The sequence below is a fragment of the Eurypyga helias genome, unplaced genomic scaffold (genome assembly GCF_000690775.1).
Source record: "Eurypyga helias isolate BGI_N326 unplaced genomic scaffold, ASM69077v1 scaffold14142, whole genome shotgun sequence".
NCBI lineage: Eukaryota > Metazoa > Chordata > Aves > Eurypygiformes > Eurypygidae > Eurypyga > Eurypyga helias.
The window spans coordinates 37706-64232 of record NW_010235432.1 but is presented as its reverse complement, the minus strand read 5'-3'; the positions used below and the strand labels follow the sequence as shown (position 1 = coordinate 64232).

At 40.2% G+C, this 26527-nt stretch overlaps 1 protein-coding gene across 1 annotated transcript in view; it reads right to left on the bottom strand.

Moving 5' to 3' along the window:
- Window positions 1–23250: 23250 nt before the first annotated feature.
- Window positions 23251–26527, bottom strand: part of IL21 (interleukin 21) — a 4864-nt gene continuing 1587 nt past the window's right edge. The window contains exons 3-5 of the mRNA XM_010146746.1: window positions 23886–24026; window positions 23366–23443; window positions 23251–23265 (exon numbers count right to left, since the gene is read on the bottom strand). Of these exons, the coding sequence (XP_010145048.1) occupies window positions 23251–23265; window positions 23366–23443; window positions 23886–24026 (234 nt within the window). The remainder of the gene's footprint in view (window positions 23266–23365; window positions 23444–23885; window positions 24027–26527) is intronic.

Below are 26527 nucleotides of genomic sequence, written 5' to 3'. Positions count from 1 at the left end.
CCCTCTCTTGCCTAATTCTGCACATATAGTTGTATTTTTGTAAATGTGTCAGGAGGTTATGCCTAACCTGTTCCATTCTTTCTGAGCAGATAGATCTCAGTTTTATAATCTTACTTAAGCAGTCTGATCTCGCTCTGTGGTCGTTTCTAGCTGTAGACCTGGTTCTACACTTAGGACCGTTTTCCTTGACGTGTCTTTGACTTAGCTTAGGGTAAAAGCCTTACTTTATCTTAAGACTGTTGAAAGGTCTGCAAAAGTTCTTTACCATTACCACTTCTCTGGTTTTCTTAATGATTTCTGAATTGCTCTTTAGGTTAGGAGTACTCATTTTGTTCTGTTTGTGAAGGCCTTGGCATAACAGGAACTTGGGCTCATCTGTGCAGATTGACACAGCCTAAACGATGGGTTTGGCTTGGTAGGTGTTTGAACAGTTGTTACTGTGTGGTTGTTGGAAGGTAAGGGCATGTGCTCATTAGAGAAGTTCAGGTAGAGTCATACAGGTTATTTCCACAGTTGTACTGGGGTCATTCTCTAGTCTTTTCTGCAGTGAAATAACAATTGTGGTTTTTCCTTTGATTTTTGTGTGTGTTGCCAGTTTTGCTCTTTTGCACCTACTCTGTGAGCCAGCTTGCCTTGTTTCCTTGGTTGAGGAAGGCTTCTACTAGCTACAGGGATAGTAAAAGGAGTCTGTTGCTGTTATCTGAGTACTAATGGAGAACAGAGGAACAGTGGAGGATGCATTTGTGAGATTGAAAATAAGCTTGCTGTGTCTAGAGCAGAGACTGATGAGAAATAGCTAGGTTGGCTCTTGGCTCTGCACAGTGTTTTTTACAAGCTTTGTGCAAACAAAGGGGAGAGCTTTGGGTCTGAGCTGGAGGCGAAGGTTGGACAGTATCCTCATAGATAAGAGTGACTAAAAGTAGGCGTCTACCAAATGATTCAGCTACTCAGGATAGCAGCATGTAGGGTATGCTGTGCGCCTAATTCTGGAGAAAGTAGGAAGTGTATGAAAAAATTACATGAGGTAGTTCCCTCAAAAGAAAATAGATACACATCATAGTATGGTAACAGCATATCTCATTAATTAAGAAGTCCTGTGGTGATTTTAAAAGAGTGCGTGCCCCTAGATCTTCGTGCCTGCCCCAGCCACGTCATGACCCTGTACCCGTGCAAGACCCATGTGTGCGTCACCTTCCCTCCTGTACCTTGGTTTTCTCAGAAAGGAAATGCAGTTGCGTGGGCTGGAAAGGAGATGCTGTGCATTCTAGCTAGCTTGTGATCTGGACGAGTAGCGTAACACCCATATCAGTGCTCTCTGAGTCTAAATGGAGAAATCAGAAACTGTAATGTAATTCTTGCTTTAGTGCCTAAAGAGCATCATAAAATGCCCTGAAAAACTGGTGGAACTTGGTAGAAGCAAGTTTTTTTTCCCCAAGATTTGTGTCAGAATGGAGGGAGTGTCTATGGTATTAAGCCAGTTGGGAAGCTGGGAGTATTACATTCCAAACCAGTGGAGACTAATCATCTGTCAGAGTTGCAAGAGACATGTCAAACACTTCAGACGTAGCACATGTTTTCTGTTTAAATGCATGCACTATTATTTTGTTATTCATGTTATAATAATGCCCAGACATGACAAGTGAAATCCAAATCCATTGTGTTAACCTTATCAACCCAGAAGGGGAGAGGCTGCAGTTGTATTACACTGAACATGCTCCTAAATAACGATGGGTGGTAATAATTCCTAGAAAACCTGTATTCAGTAGGGTTCAGGTGTTAAGTCCTGCACATTAAAGTTCTCTGGAGTTTGGAAGATGTTTTTATGTTTCTGCAGTTCTGGGAGCCGTTTTCAGAGAGGCAAGACTGAACAGCGTAGTATTAGAAAGAACATGACCGATTTTCACAAGAGAAATGGCACTCTTCAGAAGCAATGTATTATAATCTGAGGGAAGTGGGCTGTAGTATTCAAATACTGTAAAATCATTTGGTCTGTGACCTGATTATATGTGTACATTACCATTTACTTTTGTTCATCGGTAATAAAAAGTGCAGGAAACTGAAACTTTGATCATGTAGTTAGAGGTTTCTGAACGGACCACAGTGATCTGATTAGAGTTTATTCTGTTCTCGCTCTATTTTTGTAATCTTCACAGAATATGAGAAGTCTTTTAAACCACAGAGTACGAGTTTAAATTGCATACAAGCTCTGCGCAAGGTATAGACAAACTTTGGGCGATTCTCTGCTTCAGTAGTTAGATATGAAGGTCAGTAGACGACCGTATTGTGGAAAGCAAGGTTGAAATTTTAGTGCTGAGATCTGCATTGGTCTCTGGACTTTCTCATTGATGAATTTGTCAGTGGAAGCAAATGTGATGGAGAAATTTGCTTGGGTATTGGTCTTCCCACCATTATTCAAATTACTGTACTTTTTACTTTCCATATGTTGCTGAAGGAAAGATTGACAGTGATTTATTGGTGACAAATGCATCATAGCGACTTCAGTCATATATTCCATAACCAAATGCGTGAGAGAGTAAGTATTTTGTCCCCCTGTCCGGTACAGATCCAAGTTTAAAAGTTTTAGTAATATCAAGGTTTTGATATAAATAAATAGGAGCAGAGAGGCCCTTAAAGGTGTCATTTTGTGCCTATTCAATTTTAAAGCTTTTAAGAGAAACATCTTTTGGATGAGCTCTTTGGCGTTAGCACCTCAGTAGTACAGGACCTGTGAAAGGCTGGCTTCCATGAGGTGAAGTGGGGAACAGTGAATGTGTGATCACTGTAAAGTTCCCTTTTTAACCACAGAGAATACCAGTCACTGAAACAAGTATAAAAATGACTGTGTCTTACTAGACTGTAGTTACCTAATCATGCTTCTGCCTGTGGGACGAGCTGTCAATGGAATACACCTCACATTAACATCCGAATGTTAAGGCGTTGCTTTCTGAAAGGCAGCACTGCAAGGAAGAGAAACCAGGGTGGGAGAGGAGAATGGGATGGACAAAAAAACCACACATACCCCCAAAACATGAGAACAGATAAGAGATATGCACCTTCCACCTGTGGAAAATGGAAAAATGAAGGACTTGAATCTGATGCCGCATATATCCCATTAATACTGCAAATATGTATGGGATGTAAACATTTTGAACACTTCAGGATTTTGTGCAAGGATTGTTACACCTTGGATGCTCTGTGCATGAAACTCCTACCATGTATTCCTGCAGTAATGATAAAAGTTGTTTTCAGTTCATTTGTTTCATACTAGAGGAAGAGAAGTGAAGATGCAATATTGTCAAAATTCTGACTCTAGGAAACTTTGCTATTATTTTTAAGCTGAATTTTTATAATATATTATTTTTATTGCAAATATTTTTTTTTTTTTGCCTTTAATGAACAGCGATGTAATGCAAGTCGTGTATTCCTAAACTGAGGTGTAAAGTTTTGAGCCAGACACTAAAATAAAATAGCAGACGTTTGCTGCTGGCGTGTAATCCCTACTTTGCAAAAGCCTTTTCTGGTAATAAGCTTTCTGTGCAAAGTAGGAGGCTTTGATCAGCCTTTGAGTGCCCCAGAGAAAGCTCTTGACATTGCCAGAGGGAAATGAAACATTACCTTTGTGAAGCATCTCCTGTTCAAAAGGTTTTGTCATTATGTTTTGGTGTAGTGTGATTATTTTTCTTTTTTTTTTTTTCATATTTTGACATGAAATTACCAGCAGATTTTGATTCCTGGTGTTTTAAAAAGAGAGTTAATGCTGATGGTGCTTCCTGATCCTGTCAGGATACTGTAATTGGTTATGGAGTCTAAGACTTACCCATTGTTAGCATGAGCATCTGAAAATCAAAGCTGATAGAATTTTATGTGTTCGTGGGTGATTTTCTTCCCTTTCTCATGAAATTCAGGTAGTACAGGTAGCTTTAGGACAATGAAAGTGGTTTGGGTTGGATTTGCCTTTTTTTTTTTTTCCTTATTTATTTTACACCAAACAGCTGTCCTTGACACACACCAAGAAAAACATCTGTCTAAAACTTTGTTTCATTTGGAATACTAATTATTATCTTCCATGCTAAAACTGATCTCCCTGTATCTCACAAACTTAATGTACAAAGTCTGTGTGATTGAGATGAATTTCTCTTACAGTGCGAGAAGCAATAGCTATTTTGACCCCATTTCTTACTGTTATAATAAAAAAATGTTAGTCTGGATGAATACAGAATACCTTTTGTGGTTTGGGTTATAATTTCATTATTAACAAATGTGATTCATGTGTAGAACAGAGGGGTTTCCCCCTATGCTGTATAGTACACCTTAGCTTGTGGTAATTCAGGGTTTTTCCTCTCCTGCCTATTTAGTTGGGTATATAGTCTAATTGTTCCCATTCTCCTAGATGACTGTATATTAATTTCTTCCTTTCTGTCTAATCCTGATAGGTTTTTGTAGGATTATCTGGTGTGGTGAAGTTTGACCTTAAGCAGGGATGTGGTTTAGAGACTCCCATGTTGTCATTCTAGGTATGACATTGCCTCCCCGATTAACTGGCAAATTTGCTGACTCCTGCTTTAATCTTCTTCTTGAGTAAATGAGAATGAAATTTCACCACTAAACTTTGCAGGAAATTTTTGCCTTCTGAATAGTTCCTTTTCAGGAACTTCTGAATAATCCGGTCGTAATCCTGGTCTCACAGAAACCAGGAAGTGCTTTGCATTGATGAGTTGCTTCATTTTGATGTACAACTTAGCACTTACCTTACAGATATTTCCTAATTTTGCCTATAGTTTTTTTTCCCGGTGGAATTGGTGATAAAATAATGCGCTTTGGCTTAATTATAGTTTAAAAAAAAAAAAAAATCCAAAACCAAACCCTCCTTATCTCTGGAGGATCTCTCCATTCCCAAAGTAATTTAATTACTTTATTACATTTAAGTTCTGGCTTGCCACAGCAGAAGTGGATTTTAGATGCCAGCATCTCAGATGTGGTTGGTTATCCTGGTTGTACCACCTTACTGCTTTTGCAACCAGGCAGTGACCTTCCAGGTTAAGGTGCAGAGGTTTGCATAATCCTATAAAGGATTTTTTAAAGTAGGAATCGGGGATGTATCTGTCAAGGTCCAAGGTTAAACTCTAGTTCATAGCCCAAAAGGAAGAGAGAGCATACGATATTTTAATAAAGACTGTTGTATAAGGGGAAGAAAAACATGAGCATTGGGTCTTGGAACATTTTTTACAGTGACACCTCGTATTTGAAATAATTTCACTGCTTTTACCATAAGGGTTGAAGATTTGAAGGTCTGGTCTCGGTCTCCCTCTCCCCAGGGCTTTCTCTTGCACTCATTTTGGCTCTGCGTAAAAGCTAGTAGCATGAAGTTTGCACTGTCTTTTCTGGGGAAATGCCCTGAGACTTGCAGTGCAGGTGGAGAAGGTGGTGTGTTTCCTAGCTTGACTACCAAGCCTCTTTCTGAGCAGCAGTATCTTGAGAGTGAGATGACTTTGGCTACCAGGAGCACTTGCATAATTTTACATATATGCAGAATATCTCTGCCAAGTGTGCTACAAGTTACTTGTGTGTGCTGAAGCCACTCATACTGCACCTGTTCAGCCAATTGTATGTATCCACCTTCAGACCGTCAGAAGGCTTTTTGAAACGGAGAACTGAATACCTGATCTGGAGACTATTAGCTGGAGATGTACTGCTCTCTCCAACCTAGGTCTTGTGTTAATGACATCGCTTTCAGAGCTTGTTCTATTATATGGCTAAATGGTTTTTCCCTAACACCGGTTTCTTCATCCCTGTAAAATTTTACAGGTGTTCTCTGTGTTGTTTGTGTGTCAATAAGTAGTTCACTCATGGCTATTAAACTCTCTTCCATGAACTGTTACGTGGAAGAGTCCCTGTGGTCATCGTTTAAACAGAGAAAAGAAACACAACACTCCGAAGGTCAGATCATGGTTCTGACACACAAAATTAGGAACTTTCTTTGCAAGGTACTGTTTGTCAAGTGCTGTTGATTCAATGAGAGTTGGCGCCATACCCAGGGATTGTGTAATTGATTGCCTCTCTCTGTTGTACCTATGGTTAGTGCCTTGGGAAGGAGAGGGTAAACGTCTCTGCAAGTCTTAATTCTCCAGTTACTGCCTGAAGTATAATGCAGTTTCGTATCTGTGACAATCTATGTATTTGCATTCTACATTCAGAGAAACTGGAGGAAGATTTTTGAGGCGTATATTTTGATATATCTCATAGAGCAGTATTATTATTGTGCCTCCAAAAATCAGAGCTAGACATGGCTAAAGAAAAATGTCAAAAGGTTCCATTTACATGCCTAAGAAAAAGACCAAGAGTGAAACCAAGATCTGGGGGAGACAAATTTCCGATGTTAAACAGGAAGCATAAATATTCAACAGAAATGTTAGCAAAAGCATCATTAATAACTCTGTAGATGTTATGTTAATTTTCGCTCTTTTTTTTTCCCCCTGAGGATTATTATTTTATTTATGGGGAACTTAAAATAACCTAAGCCATCTCATTTAGTATTAAAACTGGAAATTATAAAAGTGAAAAGAAATTATCATTCTGTGTGTTTACCAAACACACAACAGTCGGAAGAGAATCAACCAGGGCTGTAGCCATGTAGTTTAATGCAAAGATAAGAGTTGTGCTTACTCTTTGAGTTCAACACTATTATTATCTCCTGCTGGTGTTGTACAGGTATCTTCTTGTAGCTTCTTATTCTTGATGTTCTGTAATAATAACCAATTCTGGAATAGCAGTCTTAATTGCTACATCTTAATGCATTTTACACAGAAAATTAGTCGTGTTTTTTCTGTTTTCCATGTGTAGAATTTGAGAGACAGAGGTGAAGTGAGTGTCTGAAATGCCAGCAGCAAAATCAGTGAGATGGCAGTAGCCTCCTTCTCTATCTATGATGTGCTATTTTGTTGTTCATATGGAAGCTAATGAGTTTCTACAAATGGCCAGCTGTGTGGAAATTCCTGTATTTAAGAGTATTCACTTTTAAACTTACGACTTTTATGGAGGGGAATGTCAGTTTTCAGTGAATGAAACGGGAACAACTTGGCTGTAGGCACATGGGAATTCAGAGTAGGAAGATTTGATAATACAGTTAGAACAGAAAGGTCAGGACATCTGGATTTTTCTGCTGTTTTGCCATTTGAGTTGCTGTGTAACCTAATACAGCTAATGTAAACTGTGTCTTAATTTAATTCTTTGTGTTTAAATTGGCATTATTGTTGAGTAGCATTTATAAGTAGCTTATAAAATAAAACGAAACGCTTTCAGCTCCTAAACTTCCTTAGAGGCCAGGGAGTTGAAAAATAAGCTATTCATATGCTGCTTGTGGTGTTCCTTGAGCTTGACTGGGATGGAGATGAGAGCATGAGCCAGCCCTGGCTGCAGAGAAGAGCAGACTCAGACAGGTGATGGGATGTAGTAGTGAAGGGTTGAGAGAGAACCAAGGCTGGAAGAGGAAATGGTGCAAGAGCAGTTGGGAAAAGATACTTGGAGTGATGCCTCTCGGGTGTTTGGGGGACAGAATGAGGCAGGAGGCAGGTGGCTGCAAGAAAGATGAGGGGTGGTGGCTGGGGCCACCGAAAGGTGTGCGGAGGACGCTAGGTGTAGCTGGGCAGAAGGGTGTTACTGGGGAGGGCTCTGGCATATGAGGGCTTTGGGTGTGAAGTTTGAAATACTAGTTGGCTGTGTCAGCTCCTAGGAGATGAAGTGGATTGTTGTTATTCAGTGAATGTGGCTGTTCTCAGAAAATACAGAATTAAAGTCCCTAGAGCATGTCTGCACAAGAAAGAAGCTGGCAATCAGTAATGTTTGAGTTCCTTCCTTTTTCATGTTAATATATTTTTAGTATTCTTTTTCCTGTGCAATTCATTGACTGCACAATAACACGGAATGCCTAAAATGTTGAGGAAGTGGAGAGTACTAATATTAAGCATTTTAAAACACACTGAAATATACTTTGAGTAGTTGTCATTGTACCTGTGATCAGGAACTCACAGACCAATCTCTCTTCATACATGCAAGCAGTAACTGACATTAAAAGTAGTTTGCCCCTTTCTTGTCAATATATACACACAAAGTTCCAAACATTCATTTTAAATCTCTGTGTCTGGATGTTCTCTGCAAATCAGTAGTAGCAGAGAGAAAAACAAAACCACACAGAACTGAACCCCATCTCCCACCCTGACACCCCTTCCCCCTTTCCCCCCCCACCCAAAAAAAAACAAAACCTACAAACAAACCAAACCAACCAACCAACTAAAACAACAACAACAACAAAACCCCATCAAGATCAAGCTCGTTGGGTCTGGGAGAACTCCAGATGTAGGGTGCAGTGCACTGACAATGGGAAGCATTTCTCTTGTTGCTGTAGACCAAGGCCTGCGTGGGGCCTCTTGCACGGTAGTGCTTGTGAGAATCCTGAATTCTAAGCAGAAGTGAAAGGACTTTTACTTGTGTTCAGAAACTAAGCTGATGTGTTTTTCCATTTAGAAAATGATTGAAGGATTGTAAAGAGAAAACAAGAGAAGAAATCAGAGTAAGAAAATGAGTAGGCCTTGAGTCAATGTTTTATTGTATTTAAAAAGTACAGGTATGTTAGTCATATTCTCTGGAGGATTTCTTGTAAAGGAGCTTTGCTGTTTGTAAGCTTTTCCTGTGATTAATTTTTTTAATAGAGTATTTTTCAAATTAGGTGAATTGGTACTTTGGATATTGATAATTGCGGAAACTGAAATGATCCGCCCTGCCTTAGAGGGACACTGGTGAGAGCCGCACGCAGAGGGCTGTGCAGAGGAAGCCATTTCTACTGCGGTGGAGTGGGTGTGTGGTTCTCGGCAAACCCCGGGAGATGACACCGTGCCTGTTCTGGGGCACCATCTGCTGGTGCCGCCTCGTCTGGCCGCTGCCTATGGCTACATACTTACATGTGCTGTATGGAAATGTGTATGTCCGTATGCTCCTAGCGTGTGGAGCACCTCCAGTTCTCACCGACATCGGATCCCCATGCTTTCAGTGAAGGTGGTTGACTTTGCCCCTGGCCTTGTATAATCATGTCCCGTGACTGCTCCCCAGCAAAGAAGTAATGGTCATGGTGTATTTATTTCAGTCTACTAATACATGGTGCCAGTAATAGTTTAGTATTTTTTAAGTGAATATACAGGCGAGAGGAACAGAGGAATTGACTCCAGTGCTCCCAGCTGAGGAACAGTGGGATATCAGGGTCAGCAGCCTTCTCCACAGTATGTGTACCAGGTATTGACGTACTGGCTTCTCTGAAAGGCAAAATGGAGGTATACATAAAACTGCAGGCTGATGCATAACAGTTACAGTACTCACATTGTGATGCACCTGCCAGCTAGGAATCTGCTGCTCTTCTCTCTTCTGTGCTAAGGGGCCAGATATTGTAGGAGGCTGGAAGGCTGGATACAATAGTCTGGAAATGGGTTTGAGAGAGCTAGACCAAGAGTTACATGAGGAAATTGCCGGCTGCTGAGCATGAAGAAGTAAATGGAAGCAGAAAGAACCACCACGGGTCAGGTGTGGGCAGGGCAGTTTAAAGGAGCAGTGTAAAGGTGACTGCCATTGAGACTTCACAGGGCTGCTGAATTGGGAAGTCAGCAAAGGGTCCCTGTGAAGCCAAGTGTGCAGCATGGCTGTAGCACTTCAGCCTCAGACTGTGGGATACAGCACGTTTCATTAACCATCTGAACACTCGCTGTGATCCTCTGCTGAGGGGCCGCTTGCTAAGCTTTGTCCTGCAAAGCTGTCTCAGCAGCTCATTGCCTGTTCTTTTTTTAATTATAGCCATACAGATACAGGCAGAATGTAAAAAAAGTCATTGCTGCTTGAGACGAGAATGATAATGAGATAGTACCAGACAGGGAAGTTTGAAATCCAGAGTTGTAAAACTTGTTTTCTTTCATATCAGGTTACAGGAGTCGGGAAACATGCACTGCGTTTATACTAGGATAGCGGTCTGTCAAGCCTGCCTAAAATCTAAGAAACCCCTGAACCTAAGAAACCCCTGAACTTGCATGTTCTGAACCCTGCAGCCATGGCTGTGGACAGAAACAAGCTTCCCTCAGGCAGTGAGACCTTTTGCCTTTTTTTCACTGGGAGGCAACCTGCTGCAGTCTTCAGGCTAGAGAGATGTGGGAGGAGCAGTTGCCATCAGGGTAAGCCTCCATTTTTGAGTGTCTGTGATTTGAGCTCACTCTCATGTTGGCAAATAACAGATGTGAAAAACAGATTTATGACAAGACAGCAGTCTCGTCCCCCTGCTACTCCCAAAGGAGCAAAATGCCACATTGGGCTGGTGAGGTGCTCTTCCCTTAGCTGCCGTGGCAGGAGACTTGCAGCCAGCACTGCTCCTTCATGCTGCTCAGCCTTCCCTTGTGGTCTGCTGAGACCCAAGGTGGTGCGTCTGATTGCATATATTTGTTGATGCTGCCTCTGTGGAGAATGGAATCAATGGAGGCAGCAAAAGCAGTCCCACTGGATTATTTTCTGAGCTTGCCTCACTGAGTCCTTCACACGCTGGAAGGAAGGAGGTGACAAGAGCATCATCTCCCTATTGTGTTAACTGGGTTTTCTTTTTTCCTGTTTATTTAGTAGTGTTGTCCTATCACTTTATGACACACTAACTAGTACAGTACTACCTGCTAGACAGTGAGTAAAAGTGTGTGTCTGTGACAAGCGAGATACGGCACATTCACCTGAATTTTTCAATTGTCCATCTCTATGGTTAATAGGATCAGTGCATGCGTGTGCTGTGTGTATGTGAACCGTGCGGTGGTAGCTGGTCACGTATGTCTGGATAACTTTTTATATGTAAACAACATTCAGAGACAGTGTGCTGGATTCAACAGAAAGAACCCCAGTTCTAATTGTTTATGATGAGAATTATAACATACTCTTAGAAATGTATGGGGTTACATATTTGTCTTAAACTTACAGAATTTAAAATATGTTTATTATACATTTTAAAGCATAAATCATTGTTCCTTTAACTTAAAAACTGAGCATAAATGATCCAAGGTCTTGTGGCTGACTGTTGGGGCAGAGCAATTTCACTGAAGTGAATTATAGTTGTGTTGGTGCTTTGTCTGGGTGGAAAATAAGGAGATCTGTGGGGGCTGGGAAAACACCTTGGGTTCTTTTGTTTGTGAAGTGGGTTATTGATGGATCAGTACTCATACAGAAACTTTCACAGAGGGAGAAGTTTTGAATGAGATGATTATCCATTTTTGTTCTCCCATTGACTTTTCAACCTACGGTTTCTTCTATTCCATAAAGGGATTTATGGTTTGCTGTATATCTCTGCTGCTTTTTGTCTGCCCTTCATCACTGCGCTGCCCACTGAATTTACTTAAAGGCTAAATAAGGCATATGCATCAGACTGGGAAATTTGCCAGAGAATTGTCTCAAACACTGAGATAAATCTTGAACTAGATAGAACTGGCCAGAAAATATTTCCCCATCTCACAGAAGTGTAATTTTCTCAATTTTAACTTTTTTCCCCTGTGCCACACTGAAATGATGTTAAAACTTTCAACTGTTTTAATAAAAAATGCTGCAGGAAGGGAGAGGCTGTTCCACAGCAGTCAAAGCTTGCTGAGTAGGCACCTCTTGATGGCATGGGGCCAAGCGGAGAAGCCAAATCAAGCAGAGCAGGGATTGACCCCAACTCTAGCAGTCACTTCCCTGGGGAATGTCAATCCCAGAAACCTGCTGTCTGCTCTGCTCTTGTGCACATGCTCTTGTTTTTATTGGACATTCCATCCTGGACCTGAGAAATACTTTTTTGTTTAAAGATTTGTCAGACTGTGTCAGTGAAAGTTGCAAAGAAAAGTTTCGGTTTCAACACATTGTTATCCTCCAGTGGAAAAACATTTCACTGAAAAATTCCCAGCCTGGTCTGCTTCTGAGTTTGCCTTGTACAACATCTTTTTAAGGAAAGTCTTATGATGTAGAACATTCATGCTTAAGGAGGACATGTTTTGAAGGCAGTTATTGGTTAATCGTTAACAAATCCCGGAGAGGTTCTTGTCTGCCCTAGTGCCGAGTGCTGCCACGAGCAGCCCAACCTGGTGCAGGTGCCATGCGCGTCGTCATGGCAGTGATCTCACCATAACTGGAGCTCCTTGAGTTGACTGGGCTCGTCTTTCTCCTGATGCTTGGTTCTTGTTCCCATCCTCTGGCTGCTGCTGCTGTTGTGCCAGTTCATGGTTTTGTGTGAGTTCATGTGGTGGTGCAGTGTGTCTGTCTGCGTCAGAGAACTGACCCAGATCAAATATAACTTGCCACCTCGCCCTTTTTTCACCCCAGAAAAAGCAAATGTTGGGGGCTTGTGGGGGATGGAAGTGGAAATGGTTGAAGCCAGCCCTGCCCCAGTGAAACACAGATGGTAAAGGAGCTTGAGGCAATATGTACCCAGGACTTTGTTCTTCTGTGCCATCAAAAATTCCTACTGCCAGGTAGGGTTGTTACCTGGTATTTGTTCAGCCCTTTGTAGTGCCATGGTGTGAACCAGATAATGAAAAGAATGGGTTAAAATAAACAAAAGCCACCAAGGCTGGTTTTAACGTGAATTGTTTCAGGTTTGAAGTGCAGTTGCAGTTACTTGCCCAGCTAAGGCAACAGTGAAGGGTTGGGACTGAGCCAGTCAAAAGCGTGGATGAGGATGGGGAAAGGAACAAGAATTTCTGAAGCTAGTCTCACCACACAGAACTTCATCATGCATGTTTGTCTAAAAAATGTTCCTGTAAAGGCAGGGACTGAAAAAACAATGGCAGGGGGAGAGGAGTATAGCAGCTGTGTGACAGACAGAGCATGGGACAGCTGAAGGGACTGAGAGTTCAAGCAAAAATGATGTGTACACCAAGAAGGGAGGCAGTTAAGTCGATAAGGAATGCTGACAACTATTGTTCAGCTGCAAATAGTCAGTTAGTATGTCAGAAACGGGCCAAGTGCTCTGCGGCCAGGAGAGCAGCAGTGCTCTGTTCCATGGGAAGGGTGGTTGCTGCAGCCCTGAGGCCCTCAGGGGGGCTGGTTGAGTGATGAGACCAAGGGAGGCCTGATAACCACCAAGCCCTCCCACCTATTCCTGCCCCATGGGCTCTCTGCCTCGTCTTCTAGCTCTGGGCTGACTCTGGGCCAGCAGTTTCCATGCAAAAATTAGCCTTTTCTTTGTGCTGCAACTCATAGTTTCTGTCAGAGAGAAAATGTGTTAGAAACCATTAAAAGGGAAGTGTGAATTCTTCCAGAGATAGCAAAGTCTCCAAATCCTTCTGCTTGTTGTCCTTTATATGTAGGCTTGTTTTCAAGTAATACTTCTCCTAATGGTACATCGTGGCATTGATTTTTCTGAGCTTTTGCTAGTAGATTCCAAAATGCGAATGGCTTTTGCCATTTTGTCATTAACAGGCTGTATGTAGCTGAGAAGCTAGTACTGATAGGGATTCCTCCTAGCTGTCCAGCGTCCTGACAGCAAAGATTTTATGTGCTGGTAATGTGCCATTTTCAACCTTTTATAAAAGAAGAGTGCACTGCCAACTGGAAATAATTTTAGTGCTTTTCTGAGTACGAAAGGACCTGTGACATAGGTGAGGCAAGATTTGCCAGTCCTGTGTCCTGTTTGATGTTAATGCAAGAGTTGTAAATGTTAGGGACCATTAAACTGAGAAGGAGGGTAGAAGAAAAAGAGAGTGAAAGAATGAATGAAGAGGGAGTAAATTAAGATTGGGAAAGAAATTAATAGAGGAAGAGGAAACAAATGACTAAACAGATGTCATTTGAACTGTGCTTGTAAAAGACACCACAACATGGAATCAACAACGGACTCTTAGAACTTCATAGGTAGGTCTGTGCCTATTTGCAGTTTATTTTGATATCAAGATATTTTTACTTAAAAATACCAGTTTTCCACAAAATGAACTCTTAAACAACAAAAAAAAAAAAATCAAAAAATAATCCTACCAGGTTGCAAAAATGTTCAGTCTTATCACAGAGTATGTTTGAGTGGCAGAGTAAATTGTGAAGGGTGTTTTGGGTTACCTGTGCGTTCTTTGCTCACAGAACCCAGGCAGAGCGCCTTTCGTTTTCTTGATGTTGCTTTTCCTATACCAGTAGCTAAGCCAGACGTTTCTTGCTGTGTTGATTCACTGGTGTCTTTGTATACTCCATTTCTTAAGCAGCCTTGAAAAGAGACATTTCTTGTGTGGGAGGGAGCAAAATATTGTAGAAACTTCCCACTTACTTCCTTACAGATAGTGAATTTAAAATTGGCCTCACGTTAGCAAGTGCACGTTGTCTGAACAGGGTGTCTCATGCCCTCGTGAAAAGCGTTCGTAGGACACAAGGTGGGTGTTGAGAGGACGGGTGCACGTGTGCTGGGTGGCATGTCTGCGTGTCTTCATACATGTCTGGTGGACTTGCTGCACTGGATTCATGAGCATCATTTTGCTTCACTGGCACAGAGTTCATCTAAAGCTTTGGGAAGGCTATCTAATTACTTTGAGCCTGAATTTTTTCCCTGTTGGTAGAATAGGGAATAATGATAATATTGATAGGATTATTTATGACATCCTCAACCACAGTTGATAGTAGGCTTTATACACACCTGATGCTTAAAATAGTTTTCTCCTTTTTTTTTTATCCTAATATTCTTCCTTGTCCCTGTTTTTAACCTATTGTAATTAATCATAACTGTGCAGATGTTATCCCCTTAACCAAAGAAAATTATCTTTAGGACTGATCTGATCTGTTTCACTGAGTTTGAGCCATTGCCAGGTAAATTTTGGATTTTCCTCCTAAGGAGGAGTTCACTGAACCCTGAAGTATCTTAGTTTATATTGAAAAAAATCAACTTTATAACATTTGATCATTAATTCCTTTTCAGAAATGGGAGCATTGTAGCTCTCTTTAGTAAAGTTTCCTTTTTGAACGTTATTTCTCTACCTTTGAGGGTTGGTGAGATGTTTTTTTCCACAGCTGTGACAGGGTTGGGAGGAGGAGGTGCCTCAGTTGCCTGCTGCCCTCTTGTGCTGTGATCTGGTCTTTACATCGGTGTTTACTCGCCATCCAAAGGGCAGTCATAAACTCAGCTGCTTCTCGACTTGATGAAATGCTGGGCTTGGGTGCCAACCTCACGTTTTCCTGTATTTCACTCCCTGCTGATACTGTTTTCCAGTCAGCCCCTGTCTTAATATATTTATATTAATATATTGATATTAATATGGCTCCAGCCTTTACCCCTTTTTCACTCGTCATCTCTGCGTTAGGTTTAAGGGAGGATGGAGAGAGCTGCTCTGTCACAGTGTTAAAGCATTTGTCTGATCTGTTGTGGTAAGCTTGATATGAAATGTACTGTATCTTCCGTTACTACTGGTTTGTGAGTGGTCCCCTCACTTCTGTGGCTTAAAAGTTAAAGTCTTTCTGACTTCCTTCCTTCCCGATATCTTCCTGAAGGGTAATGACTCTAGGCATCAGTAGACTTAAAAGGAGGGTCGTTACATGGGGAATTAATTGGTTGAAATACAACAAACAGAAGAACAGAACTGATTGTAATGCAGTTCCTGCAATAGGGTTTACCTTGGGAAAGTTTGCTGGTGGTAAGGCAGTGGGCACAAGGGCAGAGCATAAGAAATTCTGGAAAAACTTTGCAAGACTGCCTGGGCAAAAGAATGGTCAAGTTCAGTATTGTTAGAGGTGAAGTCATGTCTGTGTGTCTGTGCAGGAGAAATCCTAACTTTACATGTGCAACAGTGGGATCCAAGTTGTACATAACTACACATGAATGACACTTCCTGGTAACGTGATACTTGTACAAAATTGTCAACTCATGTCTTGGGAGCAGTCAGAAAAGCAACTTAAATGTTAGGAATTAAGAACAGAAAACATCACTATGCTACTGTATTTGAGCAAGCTGTGGCAGTGTGCGTTGCTGGACATGAAGGTGCTTAAAGACAGGGTATGGTGAATTTTTGGTCTTTATGTACGTTCAGAAGTAGGAATCTTACTCCCTTCTAGTGACAGCAATAAGAACCAGGAGCATATTCACTGTATACCTTATCAAGCCCCTGATTTAGGAGGGTTGTCTTAGTTCTATCACAGTTGATTCTGTGTTCTGGATGATCTCAGCTGTGTCCAGATAAATTGTTATCTGTCATCAAGTTGGTGCCAGCATTGAATTTTGAGGACTCCATCTGTATTCTCTTGCCACAGCACATAAATCCTTATCATAATCAGTGTTTGTCCAGAAGAGATTTTGGAGGTACTCATTAAATATCATTGTCTCGGATATGCTGTTAGACTTGGAAGCATTACTGCGCAAGGACAGTGCGATCCTTGTCAGCTTCACTGCAAACTTCTTTGCTTCTTGGGGCTGCAAGCCAGTGTCAGGATAAACACCAAGTGGCATGACCTGTGAGCCAGGTTGATCCAGTTCTACTTTGAAGATAATTCTTTGGAAAAATAAGCCAGCTAATGATGTGAAATCTAAATTGCATTAGACCCAGTCAAGGTGCTCTTGTCCAAAAGAAAATAAAGAGACCTTAACTTAGCCTCAGAACATCTATAGGAACGTCTGTATACAGGACGCATGCTTTGACCTGTGCATGTTATTCATGATTTGGGGTAATTTGTCTTATTTTAAGTTTAAAATAGCTTTCAGTTTTCTGAGTGACTCCATATTGCCATACTTTCAATCTTCACCCTCTTATTCCTTCAGAATTTTATCTGCAATGTAAAACCTTCATCCTCTGTAAGTTATCTCTGATAATTCAGTCTGTTCAAGAGTGGTGGAAAAGGTATGAAGGAAAGTTGCTGAAGCGATGGAGTCCTGTGATACATAAATAGGTAGAAAAGTGAGATATGAGAACAGAGAAACAAAGCTTCCATCAGAAATAATCAAGTTATCCTGTATGAGAAATGCCCCATGTTTTGGGTTTTTAACATCTCTGGGGCCTAGAAAATACAAACTTTTTTGAGTAATTTTTCAGGTGCTTTTACTCTGGGTTTTTTAAGCTTCATGCTCTTGACAGCAGTAACACAGTTGGACAATAAGAGCACATTGGGAAGTCTTTAGCTGTGTAAGCAGGAAAAGGGAAAACTAAATGGGGAATAAAGATCTCAAGTTATCTCTGTAGTGTATCTCAAGGCAGACTGATGAGAGTGGTTCTTTCAGTTTACCTATTTATCTGGAACTGTTTTGAATTTCTATACTGCTATCAGCAGGTGGCAGTACAGCAATTCAGATCATTAACTTGGACAAAGATGTTTGAGGTTCTTTTCCAACTTTGCTTCTTTTGCAACAATGGATCATCAGCACAAGTGCAAAGCAAAAACACTGTAGGACAGTTACTGTTCCCCATCCCCATGGCTCTTGGGAGAGTGTGCAGGGAGTGTGAATAAAACCTTATTGAGAGAAAGAGCATGGTATTTGTATGCAGTACAAACCAACATATCTGAGATGTTCCAGCCCTGAAAGGGAGTTCTTTGACATCTACACAGCAGTGTCAGTGCACAGATATGTACGCCAGATTGGGCAAAACTGTACTTGGACTTCTCAGCAGAGTTAAATAACTGATTTATTCTGGCATTAGCACAACTGTCTTTGGTTTGGGAGGCTCTGTTCACCGAATTACAGAATCACTAAGGTTGACTGTTGTTCTCTCTTGCAGCAGTACATATCCATACAATGTACAGCGTATCCTCTTTGTGCTTCATCAAAGACTTAGGAATGTACCATAAGCCTAAAGACTTCTGTTAAAGATTCTGTGTGATCTATTTCAGGTTCTGTGAGGTCTGTGGCATTATAATTGGAGTTACAAGAATATGTCTTGTCAATGTCTTCCAAAGTACATGGTTCAAAGTAGTTTGGCTGCAGGGCTTCAGGGTCTATTTGCTTCCTACAACACAATGTCACGATACCTAGACACTATCAGATGGCAACAGCAAAGACACTATTAGATCAGCCACTAAAAATATTTCTGAAATCATACTTACATAGTTAATCTGTATTTATTTCTCAGTTTCCTTAGACTGCAAAAGCAAAGAAAAATGTACTCCAAATATTTTCCTTCCTGTATTATTGAATGTGATTGTAGCTGTAGGTGGAAATACTGAGAGATGCAAGTAAGAAACAAAAGCACTGCATATGTGCAAAATTAAATATGTTATACTAGGAAAAAGAGGCCCATAGTATATTTAGCAGCTGTGCACCTGGAGACACTGCACCAGCCAAAGAAAGTGTTCTGAACATTTTGGATGTCATCTAAAGCCCAAGTAGTTTGAGTGAGATTCATCATATGTAGGAATAGGCCTCAAATATGTAGTTAACTGAGTGTCGTGGTTTAACTCCGGCTAGCCAAATACCATGAAGCTGCTCTCACAAATCCCCCTCCCCTCCTCCAGTGGAGGGGAAGAATCAGAGGAAAAAGAAATAAGGAAGCTCGTAAAATTGAGATTAATTTTTACTAATTAAATCTAAATTAATATATACAAATAATCCTAATAATGAGCAATTAAAATAATAGAAAAGCAAACATATGATACAATATGATACAGTTTCTCGCCACCCACTGACCAGTGCATAACCAGGTGTTGAGTAGTGAGAGGCAGCTGACGCAGGAGTCAGGAGAGTGTCAGCAAGTGTACGGGAGCGAAGGAGAGACAGTAAGGGAGAGAGTAATGGCTCCTAGACCCCTCCCTGCCCCTGCCCCCACCATCACGGGCTATGGAATGAAATACTCCCTTGGTCAGTTTGGGTCAGGTGCCTGAACTGTGTGTCCCAGCACTGTCTGTAGCGAGACCGCGAGACCTGGGAACGCAGCTGCAGTGTCAGAAGGGGAGAAAGACCTTGACGCTGGTGCAGGCATTCCCCAGTGCCAGCTAAGAAGTTATCAGTGCTGCTCCCTGCATCCAGGAACAGCTTCCTAGCAGCCACAGTAGAGTTAACTCCTTTCTGGCTGAACCCACCACAGTGAGAACTGTACTCTATGTCTTTTTCCAGTCACCTATGTTGCATACCTAGTTTGGAGTGGGATGGCTTGTTCCTGAGTATGTCTGCTTCTCTTCAGTGAGCGGAGAAGTGTTCCTAGTAGTTAACTCTGGGTGAAGCCCAGCATACCTGACTCCCACTGGTTTCTTGTGTGCAAACATAAGAGGGGTTGCTTGGATTAGACCCTATCGTTTTACTCTTCCCTCCAAACACTTCTACAGGGCGATCTAGGCTGCAGATTCAGGTGTCCAGCACCACTGAACTATTTGGGAGCCAACAGGAGGCAACTGGCATGTCCAGCTCCTTGGGAGTCAGTCAGCTTCTAAGGGAGAGATCATAGTGACATTGTCCTCTGTCCTGGACATAGGAGCAGTTTATGCCTGAAATCTCCAGTGGTTTATGACAATTCCTCTTTGTTTTTATTTATTTCTGCACGAATTTTTTTTTTAGAGGGAAGTCAACCCCAACAAATGCAAATGTCTGATGAAAGGAAATTAATGGAAGGAGATACTATTTGTGTCAGTGTTTTCCAAAGAGATTAGAGCTTCATGCTTGTTTGTTGGAACAAAGTCCAATTCTGTAACATTTTATGGAAAAGACATTTTTATAAAAGATAAAATATAGCTACCCTTATAAAGTACAGTAGCTAAAAAAACCTCATTTTTTGAGAACTTCAACACATCCTATCAAATTGGGATGGGAAAAAGGATTGACATTTCAAAGCAGGAGAAAAGTAAGATGAAGAGAGAGAACAATGAAAAACAGTCTGGATAATTATTAGAGTTACATTTTCAGGTGTTTGATTTCTTTCAGTGTAGACTCAAAACGTGAACTTATCTGATTTTTGTTCATGTCAGTCTAAAAAAACCTAGGTGACGTGATTGAACCTGCTGTGTGTGTGCCAAAACAAATTTATTAAGCCTGAAAAGCCATTTTTTGAAAAAGATTTTCAAATGAGATGGGAACAATAAAAAATTAATGATCTCTCCTTAACGGTTCCATAAAAACAAGGGAAAGATAAACATATGGCATGTCCCTGATCTGACCTGGCAAAGTCTATGACAGTCTGTCCTAATAAGGTTCACTGAGGTGTCTTATGGGCCACTGTCAGGGTAGAAATAGTTAGAAGTTTTTGAAGAAAAGAACAGGAGAAAATTGTATTAGCTAAAATTATTTAATATCATAGGCATATAAATAAATCAGACCACATAGTCCTTAGTATGAACATTCCATTCACAGAAATGCAATAAATAATTAAATTAAATGAGTCAATTGGTATAAAAATAAAGAATCTTCTCAGGAAAAGTAAATATTACACAGAATTGTATATACCATGCTAAAACACATCTTGAAGTGCCTGCAAAGGGCACTGATGACCAAAATAATAAATAACATTGTAAAACCTCCCTGGGAGGTAATGAGCTTTTATGGCTTACCTATATGTGCTCAGTTAATGAAACATACATTGTTTGTGCAGAGAGTGCAGTTAGTACAAAGAGAGTTCATCTTAAAAATAAAAGTAAGTCAAGTTTGTGCACACATCTGGAATTGCGATCACTCGAGCTTCCTAGGGTCACAGGTTCTTCCTGGGGCATCTTTTTTTTTTAGTCCTCAGAACAGCGGAGAAGAACAAGATGATGTCTTCGTGAAGACTGAGCTGCCTTCACTGATTTCCTGTTCTCCATTTGGGATTCAAGTAACACACCCTGGATATTACACTCAACCTTTCCCAACTCTGAGAAGAGCACAGTGATTGTGCCAACGCTGCCCTGAGGTGTGGTGTTAACTACAATCAGCTGTGATAGTTTTGTGATTAATATTCCCCATACATATCTGGACTGGATTGTCCAGTAAATACAGTTTTCTGGAAGATCTCAGAACTATTAGCTCTCTAAGTCACATTTGTTACAGTTTCTCACTAGTTGTTTGAATCCTATGAATGAGATTTTTGGTTTAAGTTGTTCTGCAGGTACAAGAAATAGCCTCAATTAACAAATTAATATATTTGGTCTAAATCAACAATAACAAAAACCCTCTAGCACTGTGCTTGGTGTGATGAGATCCATAGTTGAAAAACAGTGGAGCAAGTCACTAAACAGAAATAGCTACATTACTGACTGCACATTACATGCTACCTTGTGTACAAAACCCAGAAATTGTTGCAGCGTAGGCAGGAGTATCTACTTAGCTTATGACATTCTGGTAGGAAATCGCTTTTCTGTCATAAAATATCCATCCCAGGTACAAAAGTTACTTCTCAATGCGTTATAATGATTATTAATAAATATGTAACATATAACGTTCTCTTTGTTAGGGCACACTAATCACATTTCATCTGCACAACAAGAATTTTAACAGGTCCTTTTAGAGTATTGATTTGAATGCACTTGGCGAACTACTGGAAAAGACACTTCCAAATCAAAAAATGCACGCTATATTATTTGTACGAAGATGAGGCTTTGTGGGGAGCGAAGTCAGAGAAACGGGGATAAAAGGTGCAGAATACCATTCAAACTTAATAGCTTGATTACTTACATATGAGTGGTGGTTCCTGTTTAGAATGTTAATTCTCATGCAGTAACGTGGAAACACTGAGGTATGAGAGAGAACATTGCTCAGAGGAAAAGCGGTTTTTGAAAGAGAAAAAATCAAAAGAAAAAAACCACTCACTAAATCAAAATGATCAGCACTAGAAATAAGGAGAGTTCATGGTGGAAACCTGGTTCGTTGTTGCCCTGAGGATCTTCCTTCCTCCTCTGACATATGGTTTTGAGGAGGTTCATATTTCAGAACAAGGCAAAAAAAAAAAAAAAAAGTGGAGCCAAACCAGCTTTTTTGTATTAGTTTTCCTTTAGGCGGACATGGGTAGGAATGGAAATATTTTTAATACTACCTCATTATTTTTGGAGGTAACTAAGCTTGTCATTTTCCATCGTAACACTAGATGTAGCTTTCCATTTTCCTCTCTATACCACGTTTCTAGTAAGTACAGAGAAAAATAGATGAAAGGTTAATTTTTACTGGAAGGCTTTACACTCTTCCAAGATCAGTGTCCTCACATGGGGCTAATATCTGTTAGGGGGTAAATTAACAGTTACTTCTCAGGTGGAGGAGTCTAGAGGTACAGAATCATTGCAAGCAGAATATGGTGGTATAGAAAAACTAGTTTTAAGTGCTATGATACTCACTTTTATTTTAAAAAAATTTCAATGGTGACTCTGGCCATAGTCCCACAGAAATGTTCATGCTTTGGAAGCTGTACAGTCAGGTTTCCATGTAACAAAAAACTTGACATTTTTTAAAGAAAAAATTGCTAATGAAACTTAAATCGTTTATATGTATCGAGTAGAGAGGAGGAATAGTGTTAATAGTACGTGGATATGAGTGTAAAATATTGTCTTCTGAGAAAGGGCAATCTGTATATGAGCTGCTTTACTCTGAATAATCAAATTACTGTATTTGTTGGACCTGGTCATGCCTCTGCTGATTTATCACATTAAGCTGGGGGAGTCTAGTGGAATTCCGTCTTCTGAAATGTCTTTTTCCCCACAGAATCCTCCATTTCCCCTTCAAGCATGTGGTTTACTCCTCTCCCTGTTGAAACCCATGGCAAATGTGCTTGATGATGGACAACGGTCAGACCCATGCCATGCAGTGTGATTTGTAAATGTTTTTCCAGTATTTCTAAGACAGTTAAATGCAGGATATTTTTCCACAGTTAGCTACAATACGTTTTAAGAACTTACAAATAAAATTGTGTGTGTGGTATTTTTGTAGATAAGGAAATTTGTCCAAGTCAATACCTTTTGAGGTTTCAAAGCATCTGATAAGCTTTTGTTCATTTTCTTTAAAAAGTTTGAGACGTCTCTGTATGAGATTCATCTAAGATCAGAGCCAAAATACAGGAGTAGCCATCTCATGTATTTCTAGTTCAGCAGAAGGTGGTGGTGAAGTCCTTTAAGACAACATTTTTTTGTGAAATTGTAATTTAATTTTCACTGCAAGGTAAGGTTAGGATCATTTTCAAAACAGCATCCATCTTATGAATAGCCATCCAAGTAAGACTCCTTAATATTTTAGGACAAGCTTTCACTTACCACACACACAGCACAGCACAGTAGCAATGGAAAATATTTACATTTTTCATGTTGTCTTAAATAACATAGTGTCTGCTTTAAATAGTAGATTTTCTGTAGCCTTCAGCTCTGGTGCGTCTCACATCAGTTCTTGAATAACTGTAAAAACAGCACATTGTTAGAAATAGCGTAAAATAAAGGTATCTGTAATTGTTTGCAAGATGTCAGAAAGCACCCAGGAGGAATCATCTCTGATTACCTGTTGGATTAGTTTTTCAAAGCTCCTCAAAAACTCTTTGGGGCTTTTTTTCTCGTAAGATTCACATGAAGACTCACACTGCTGGAAGATAAAAGAAAATCATGCCACTTCTAAACGGCACATCAGGATCATAAATAACGCTTCACGCTTTCTTACTGAAAAATCACGAGGGTTGTAATCAAAGCATTTTACAAATGGAAAAGCTGAGATAAAGGCTATTTCAGAAAGGGAAAGAATAAAGTAACGACACCTTTCATTCACATGTTTTGCAGTAATCCTTGTCCTGTTGTCCAGCACATAGCGTGGTTGCCAAGTACATACACGCAATTGACAGGATCGGAGTGAATGCCTTTCCCAGAATTGCAGGAAATTTTTGGACATTTTTGATTTTCAAAGTAATCAAAGGCAGACCGGTTTTTCTAACAAGTTTGCTTTCGATGATTGTACCATTGCTGGTGGTGTCTGATACAGAAAATACGGAGCAATGATCACATTTTTGAGCATTGTGAGGAAATCCTACCTGGATTTCAGGGCTTCTGAAAGTGAAGTTTTTGAAGACTTTAGTGGTTTGGATGAATGTGGAATTGTCTTGGCTGTTTTCTGGTTGTAATTTCAGTATCCCACTCTGGAAGCAGGTCACAGCTGTGGACAGGCATCCATCCTAGGGCAGGAAAAGAACAGATTTAAAACAAACATTGCAGTGTTTTTTCCTCTATGTGTTAGGTTGTGGTCCATGTGCAAAAGTAAGTATCCAGTCTATTAATTGGGAAGATTCAACTGTACTCTTTTTTTTTTTTTTTAAGTTTTAGATAAGCAAGAAGACTTTAACCTTTACTCTGCCTGTTTGATAATTCCTTAAGTATTTCCTCATAAAATAAATGCCTAAACTATCCACTTGGATATTAATCATGGCAGCAGCTGAATGAAAATGCTACTGAAGAGTAGACCATGTTACATGTAGTAAGTTTTCACGAGCACGGGCATGAGTATTTTTTTTTTTTAAATTATGAATATCACTGTGGACTGTTCTGCAGTGCTACATGTTAGAATATACTTTTTTTTATTCCTGATTTTTGTGCCATTTCTAATATTATCTACTTAATTATATTTAGAACTGATGCAGAACTGCATATTTTCAAATGCTATTAGAATGTTCTCACTTGATAGCAAGGGAGACAAAGGTGATGAAGTAAGTTAGTTACCTTACTAGAAGGAAAAGAGGGATTGAGGATGAGATGCAGGGTAAGGAGCCAGGCTTCTGGCTTGAATTGTCTAACTGTGTTGCTTGATGCACGTTAAACTGAAGTGAAGGAAGGTAAGCACCATCTGTATCTAACTTGAAAAAGAAGCCATCTATTCTGATGGTATAAATTTTCTGTTGCTGCTGCTTATCTGGAATTAAAGCAACCTGCCATTTTCCTTTCACGGTGTGGCTGCGTATCAGTTTTACTGATGCTGACAGAAAGACTACAAGCTCTCCAGAGTCTCTTTTCCTGCCCAGTGGCTGTTTTCCTTCGCTAGGCGCACAGCTATGGAAAATATCAGCAAAACTAACCTATAGTCAACAGAGAAAGCAGTGTTTACTGCAGCCAGTTTCTAACTTGCTTTCTGTTTTCCAAAGAAGGAGACGTTTAGAACTGCTGATTACGCATATTGGAAAGGCTCTAAAGCCATCATCCCTGTTTTGCTTACCAACTGGTAGGAAGGTGAATCTCATCTGGTTTATTAGATGCCACTGCAGTTTGCTGCTTTGGCAAAGACAAGGCAACCTCCATGTACGTTGGTTATAGCAAATTTTAATAGCAACATTTTATATTGGTTAGATAAAATATTTTATTTTCCTTAAAAACCACACATTTATGTTTGTTTCAAGCTTCTTACCGTAACCAGTCTTGCTTACTGGAAAAAAACCACTCGTTTTTAAAGAGATAAGTTTTCCAGCTGAAACTGAAAACATTTTCTGCCTCATCCGCGATGAGCTGAGAAAACAGCATTTCTCATATATGCTGCTTTTTTGGTTTTTTTGCTGAGTTAACAGTTAGCTATAGGCAAGCCAACAGTCAGAGGACCACAAGGATTGTGGGTTTTAGTATGTTGTGATGGTTAAGCACTTTGAGGAGGAGGCATTAACAGGCATAGACCACTGGTGATGTCTGAGGAGGGCTAAGCAAACATGTAAAATACTCGTATGGGGAGTCAGTTTGCAGTAGTACTCTGCGTCTGACTCATACTACAGATTAGCCTGAAAAGCCTTCACTTCCTGCATTAGCGATCAGGGGGTTAGATGCTGACCCAGTGTAAGTCAGCACCGTGTCACTGGCTTCAGCTGCAGTGTCAATCGCTAGCAGTAGATTGCATTTACCCCCTGGTCTTGAATCACTTCAGACTACTTTTTCAGTCTCAGCATGTTTTCCCTTGAGTTGATGTTCTTTGAGCTTTTAAACTTGTCGCCTCCCTTTTTTTAAAAGCAAACAAACAAACAAAAGTATTTCATGGTTGAGTGTATGAGGAAATAGTGTGGGATTGAATTGAGTCTAACACTCAGTCCACTCACAGGAACCTCAAAACAAATAATGATAAGCCACTGAATTTTGAATGTTATAAAAGGTAGTAATTCTTCCTGAATATTCAAGGCCAAATGTAAATCTGACATAAACAGCTTATCATAGAAGCAATATCTTGATATTTGAAATATAGTTATATGAAGACTTTTTATTAAATCCAGTTTCATTAAGGTGTGATTGCACCTAATTGCCCTGAGCGCAGCTATGGCACGCTGTAATTTGTATCTTGGTATTTGGACAATTCATTTAATATACATTTCACCCTGCAGGATGAAAATTTGTTGAAAAGCTTTTCGTCAGAGGTTGAATCTATATCAACTTAGTCCCTTCTCAATATGTAAATTCTCTATCTCCTCTAGTTTTGAGAGGAGGTACTTGGCACCTCCCAGAATCAGACTGTAAAGCACTAAGCTGCAAATGAGCTGTTGTCTTCCTTCCTGAGGTGACCATGTTTTCTGAGAGAAAAAAAAAAAAGCCCCAACAAACTGATTAAGCAATTAGTCACTAGCTGTATTTGCTTTGTTTTGGAGGTAGTGGCAAACACTGCAGTAAAATGACAACTAATCATCTCCTTCTTTTCACTTTGACACCACAAGTT